Source organism: Centrocercus urophasianus, unplaced genomic scaffold, assembly GCF_019232065.1.
Source record: "Centrocercus urophasianus isolate 14NV4802_14NV808 unplaced genomic scaffold, USGS_Curo_1.0 seq_14, whole genome shotgun sequence".
NCBI lineage: Eukaryota > Metazoa > Chordata > Aves > Galliformes > Phasianidae > Centrocercus > Centrocercus urophasianus.
This window is the reverse complement of record NW_024884586.1, coordinates 25,297,302-25,304,268: the sequence shown is the minus strand read 5'-3', so window position 1 is coordinate 25,304,268 and position 6,967 is coordinate 25,297,302. Positions and strand designations below refer to the sequence as shown.

Here is a 6,967-nt window from a genome sequence, read left to right as displayed (position 1 = left end):
GAATCTTTCCAGGACAATGCAAATTATGACAAATTCCATCATCCTCCATTATGCGCTTCATGCTAATCTTCCTAATTCGAGAAAATCAGAAGGGCTTGCTGTTCTGCTGAAGGGCACGTTGTCTAAATGAATGATAGTGAAGGAACATTTGCAACCCCCTTCATCTTCTAATCCCAGCTGTGGCCACCCCTGCCCTAAAACCACTGAGCAACCTTTCCTTCGATGTAACACTTGCATCAGAATTAATTCCTGATTAGTCCTTTGACAGAGTATAGAGAAAACAGTGTGCTTTTTTGGTTCTGGAATTAAATGAATATATTATTGTAAAACTTTGGAAAAGCATTTTTAACAAAATTTTACCTGCAGACTTGTTCAGCCTATTTCTTCTAGCCTAACAGTCCTTCACAGGAGGAGTACAATCTTTATGAAAATCTAAATTACCTCCAACAGATTCTGAAACCACAATGTCAACAAGTTTCAGGCAATTTCTGGTCTTGAGCACTTTTGACTTTGGGATGTTATGCTGCTGGCTCAAAGAAAACAACCAACCTGCAATGCCTTCTGCAGAAACTCCCTAGAATAGGAAACTACATCTCTGAGTCATTCTTCTCTAGCTCAGAAGGTGGCAGTATTACTACATGGAAGAAATGTGCTAAATACCTAATATTACACATCCACATCGCTGAAATAAACATGTTTAATTCCCAAAGAAGCATATATATTATCCTGTGGCATAATTTACTTATAATATTAAAACTCAAACATGGAGCAATTTGTAGCAATAACTATGATTATGCTGTTAGTGGCCCAAATGTCACTGTCTAGATTAGGCTAAATGATACCTAGCACCAAAGAGCTTCTGTGATTTATATTTTATTATCAGTGGTAGAACTTGCATGCTTAAAAGGCTTCCCATTCAAATTATTCAGTTTTCTCAATGACTGAAGTAATCACAGAAATAATAATATTATGATGAATGATATAAGTTTAAAAATCATAGCAATGCTTAAAACATACAAACATTTTGGACAGGCAAAGTTACATATTTTAAAAATAAAACTTCACAGTAAAAATACAATGTGTATTAAAATGCATCACAGTTTTTGCTGTCTGCAAGACTGAAATTAAAAGATTTTAGACTCAAGAAAAAATATACCGCTTTATAAAATGAAACGTGCGCTTTAAGAATGTTTTCAGAAATATCAATAAATACATTTATGATGCTGCCTCATTAAAAAAGGGAGAATATTGAAATAAATTAAATAGATTTTATTTTAATTTGCATGCTGAATAATAGGAAATTTATATTTATATAGTTTTTATACAGTTATTTATATATACATATATATACGTATTTGTATAGTTAGATCCTTTCAATCTAAGGCAATGGTATCATGCCAACATTGTGGATAATATTTCTTCTATATCATTACTTTAGATGAGAAAACAATTTTTATTTATGAAAAATAAAGTAACCCATGCTTTCTAGTTCAAAAAGTTTTTCAGAATCAATAAACAAATACTTACATAGGAACCAAAATACAGACAAGTTTTATTTTGCATTTACTGTCTATGCCTTAATGGAATCTTGTACAATTGACTTGAGGGTTTACTGAGTCTTCACACATGCCTAATAAGTACACAGCACAGATCTACATTACAGAATTACTAGGAAGAGACAAGAAGATCTTTAGCTTTATACTTCATTCCCAGTGAGACCCAAACCCTCAGAGGTAAACGACTATGTGAGCATCATTTCAGCAAAAGGCACCGGGCACACCCTGTGCATGCTGTGGCTTGTTGACATGAACCAGGGCAGGCAGACACCAATAATACATGAAGTGCGGTTCAGAGGCAATTAGGATCAGTTGTCAAGGCCAGGCCATTAATGAAAGAACATGTCAGAGAAGCCGGAGACTTCAATGGTTGAGGGCAAGAAGGCGATTTAGTGTGACAGATCGAGTCCTTCCAATGTCCTCAGTGGTACATGCTAATACCAGCCTTAACAACCTTTTGTGGCAGTGTATAATGCGACTAACATGGACTTTGATTCAGCAAAATGACTGCTGCCACTGTTAGTCTGTTTCATTCCAACAACAGTAAAAGCACTGCTACAAATAATTACCCACTTCCTTCTCCCCCCTGCTCCATTTAATGCAGCACCGCTTTATGCATGCCATACTGTTTCTCACTAGAAGGTCACAACATTTATCCTGCTGCTTTCTTTTTTTTTTTCTTGGTGATGCCTTTTCTATTTGTTAATATAATCTGAAATTTTCCCATAAAATAACTAGGATGAAAAAATGGAAATTAACTACAAATACAGTATTGCCTCATGTGACTAATAACAACAACAAAAAAAAGAGCAAACCAAACTGGTCCAAAGGATTCACTTATGCAAGAGCTGTTATGCGTGATAATTATTAACATAATCTACTGGATTAAAAGCATATAGCAATTTGAGTATTCAGTACCACTTCTAATACTAATTTTCTTCTAAGGGTCTCAGTAATCAGGTCCCGCGTGAATATGCAATACCATGCATTTAGGAGTGAAAAGTTTGTGACAACACAAAATGAAGGAAAAAAATGAATAGTCATATTCACTAAAACTCCCCACTCATTTCAAGGGCGAATTCATAGATTTGTCAAAGTAAACACTGTTCTATCAGTGATAAAAATTACAACTTGAGACCTATTATACTCCTCTTACATCAGGTGATGCGGTTCTCCCCTATCACTTCTGTCATTTGGCAATTCCTGAACTGACCTTTCTAGAGACAACACTCATCTCAGAGTGACGGCAGAAACCATCTTTGCAGGATGAATTTCCTTCTTTCTCTTTATTTCTGTCCACTTTGCCTACTTTCTGTCTGACATTTTAGCTTCTCTCATATTTTTCATCTTTTCTTGTTGTATTAACTCTACAGCTAACCTCTTAACCAAACTTAGCCAGCATTTCATTTTCAACCCAAAGCTTTGAACATTGAATATCCACTTTGTTAGATTTGGCACAGTTTACTGAAGTATTTGTTTGTTCCTTTGCAACATTCTTAGTCTCAATTTGATTCATTGTTATTTTCCTTCTCTTTCTCTTCTTTCCCCTTTCACTATATTCAGCTCCTGAACGCACTAGCTAAGACAAAAATCCCACTGACTGCAATATAAATATGCTTTCATGAAAGTACATATTACTACCAACATTTATGGCATTTAACTGACAAGATTTTTGGCATTTAACAGTATTAGAAGTTCTGGTAATTTTTGATACTGTAATGTACAATGCACTACATTCAATGGGTGCAATACGGAAAACACTGAGCAGAAACATAACTGAAAGAACAGTGATCTCTTTTAATGACATCTCTTCATTACTTTGGTTTGCAATAATCATGACCAAAGGAAAGTTATATCTAACTCTTGGAATATATATTAGGAATTAACATTAACTTAAAAATTAAGCATGTGGCTAACCCAAGCAAGTCTTAAGATTTCAATTAGCTTCAATATTCTATCTACAGATGTATCAATGATTACTCTACCCTTTCTTAATGAGTTTGGTTTAGAAAAATAGAGCATTAACAAATAGCGTTAAAAAACCCACAAACATTATGCTGCAATATTTGATAAAGAGCAGCAGAATCACTAAGCAACTTCAGGACATATGTTTGAAGGATATTTTAATTTCTCTGTGCTTTCTTGTAATAATTTAATTCTTGCATCTGTAATCTACAAATACATAAATTTTGAAAATTAAAGAAAACACTTGCTTGAATATCATTAGTTTCGTCTAGAAAGAGATAAAAAATACAGAGAGATAAAAAAAATTCTGCACAGTTAAACAAAACTTTTGTTCACTAACTCAAGTTTTATTTGATAGTTTGCCAATACTGTAATAAACACAGGATATTTGTATCATAATAAATAACTAGATACATAGATGACAGCAAACACAATCCTCATCACAAGGATTTAATGTTATAAAGCTCTGAAACATTCCTGAAACTTTAAATATACTAGATAAGGGATATTTTTTGCGCAATTGTAATAGAACCATTCACTAAAATGAAAATCCTAGTAGGTTTTAAGAGCAAATAGGAATATTTTTAAAGTAAATTGAAGAATGGAACATAAATATATTATTAGTATATTAGAACCTGTAGTATTACACAATCAAGATCTGTTCCTAAACTGGAACTATTTTTACTATCCACTCGTACGTACAGATACTTTCTTTCTATTTGCTACCATTTCCATTCATTTTGAATGCCTGGCAAACACATTCCAATTACAACAGATGCCTTACCATCCAAATCTTGTGACTCTAACGAAGCATTATTTCTTCTTAAAAACAACTCTTTCCTTCTCAAATTACTAAATAAAGGGAATAAAAAAAGGCAAATAAAAAGAATGAAAGAAAATAAATATGTATCATACCAGCAAAAAATCTTCCTATGTAAGCACTAAGAACTGCAGCAAAAGAAACATAAAAAATAATTAGAAAATGAAATAACTTCTCTGCCTAATACTAAGAAATCATCTTACACAGTAATCTTCATCTCTATGGACTACAAAATATTTCACAATTATTATTTTTTTTTATAATATTAAAAGAAAAATTAAGTCAACACTGATATTCAGCTCTAGTCAGAAACAGAAGAAACAGGTTACACTGACACCATACCATAACTGGGAGAAAAACAGTGTTACCTTGTCAAAAGTGAATTGCAATTTTCTCTTATAAGATAACAAGACACAACATGAACTCTACCAGAACTTTGGAGCCAAAACATTTATTTTTGAACCCACACTGGATGTTGACCTCAAGTTACAAAAGCCTCTCAGTTTGCCTGCTGAAAGAGATAAATGGTTCAGGGAAGCAACACATGTAAAAATGTCACCTATATGGTAAGTTTTCTTACATTAACATGCAAGAACTGGTAGGAATAATTTGCCACAAACTCAGAAAATAAACAAATACAACTATAATTTGGAGGTGAAGCAAAGGACAAACAACCAGAAATTACCCTCAAATGTCTATCAGCTATGGAGGAAGAACATCTAAACCTTTCAAAACACTCTATTAGCCTTGGAAACAATAAAAATGAGATGTCAAAAATTGCTCTCTGGTGCAGAAAAATCAAATCCTGGACTCTCTGAGCCTAAGACCAATGCATCCCTTGCCACAGACATGCAAGTAAGCTTCGCTTTTCCATTTTAAGCTGCTGTAAAATGCAACAGTCAGGTCAACTAATCTTGCTTTGAAAAATTGTTGTTTCATCACTAAAAGCTGCTAAGAGAATGTTCTCTGCAACAGAATTCTCTTAAAGGATTTCAAGGACGCTTTTTGTTCACAGAATTTGTGGTGAGAAACAGTACACTTGAACTCGGGGATAAAAATGTGTTCAACCCCTAAAACATTAACTGCAGTTTAAAGGAATGCTCTGCCTCTCTAGCACTTGAACTTGGGAATAGATAATAATAATTTTGTCTTGAAAAATTTTTTTTTCAGGTTTTTAGAGACATAAGAGAAAGCTTAGTCAAAACAAATTGAAGAATAAAAATGATTTGCAGTCTCTCAAAATCAATAAGAAAGGATGGGAAAACAACCAATAATCTATCTCCTTAAAAGGTTGAAGATCTTAACAAGAGCCATGGACACAAACTGCTCTAGCTTTAAAGATGACTGCTATCTTTGCTAGTACTGCCTGAGGGTGATAGATCCCATACTTGCATTGAAAGAGCACAAGGAGGAAAAAGTTGAAACAACAGCAGAGTGCTTCAGATTGAATTCCTCAAGTCAACTGACTATAGTTTCAGCAATGAAAAAAAACAGCTAAAAGCAAAGAGGTTTCACGCTTAAAATAGATGTCAGATCTGGAGTATCAAAAGCTATTTGGAAAAAAGAGAAAAATTTCACATATTTTTGAAGTTCAGTACTATTTCAGTGTATAATCATATGGAGGGCATTGATTTATCACAGTAAGTTCTGCTTTAACTGGCTTTCAGTCCTATAGAAAAAATATGGCTACATTTATGAAGAGACATTAGTATCCCAGTAGAATACTTTCGCTAAGAATAAAAACTGGAGAAATTTCTAACTTGATGTCTCGTAACATCTGGATACTTTCCCAAGGAAGTACAAAACTGGACTACAGAGGAAGGTGTGTATCATGAAAAAATACATGGATAGCTTTAGGAAACGAGTAAAGAGAAGTTTGGTCAATGTAAGTGTGTCAGTGGGCACACAAACACACACATTGAGTATCCCTCCAAGTGGAATTTTTGCAAACCTAAAGTTGGGAGAAATACCAGCTACACAAAGAACCAAGTTGTTATTTTTGTCTATTGTAGAGAATGTATAGGGATGAGTTATCTAGGGCACAATATGGCTCACAAACAGTTAACCTAGTGAAAATTCAAAGAGAAAGCAGTTCATGAGCACTTCAAACCTGTCACAATAATCACATAACTGAACCTCTAGAGAAAGAGACAACGTTTCTGTTCCTGAGCTCAACCCTCAGGCTCTCATGCATCAAATTCACCACTGAAAACAAAGTGGGATGGGGGATGGAAAAAATTGAGGTGTCAAAATACCAAAATAATGTAGTGGACCCAAATAAATTTGCCAGTAGCAAATACATAATTCTGAAAAAGATGTCTGAACTCTGATTAGGATCCTTCTCAAAAAACGTTGAAGAAGAACATAAAGAAACAGAAAAATGTAGGAAAAAATGATCTTATTCCTAGGAAGTAATTTAGGTGACTGGTCTGAAAGCATTGCAATCGCTTTTGAAGCTAAACACAGGATGAGGAGAACTGCATGTGTATTAGTTTGCTATCTTTATATGAAAAATGGAAACTGCAGATGAGATGTCAGAGAAAGAGGCAAAGGTAGAGAAAGAGAAGATACTGATTAAGTAGGAGAAACACAGACAAGCTTGTAGCTTGTGCTAACAGTGTTCCAA

General features: G+C 34.1%; 1 protein-coding gene across 10 annotated transcripts in view; it reads right to left on the bottom strand.

Annotated features, from left to right (window-relative positions):
- The window catches only part of DPH6 (diphthamine biosynthesis 6), a 177,631-nt gene that overhangs the window by 84,008 nt on the left and 86,656 nt on the right, over positions 1 to 6,967 (bottom strand). The window contains exon 16 of one of the 10 annotated variants that reach the window (XM_042813701.1): positions 4,638 to 4,852. The exons of the other annotated variants lie outside the window; for them this stretch is intronic. Coding sequence (XP_042669635.1) covers positions 4,767 to 4,852 — 86 coding nt within the window. The 3' untranslated portion in view covers positions 4,638 to 4,766. Of the gene's footprint in view, positions 1 to 4,637; positions 4,853 to 6,967 lie in introns of those variants that run through there. 10 annotated transcript variants of the gene reach the window in all.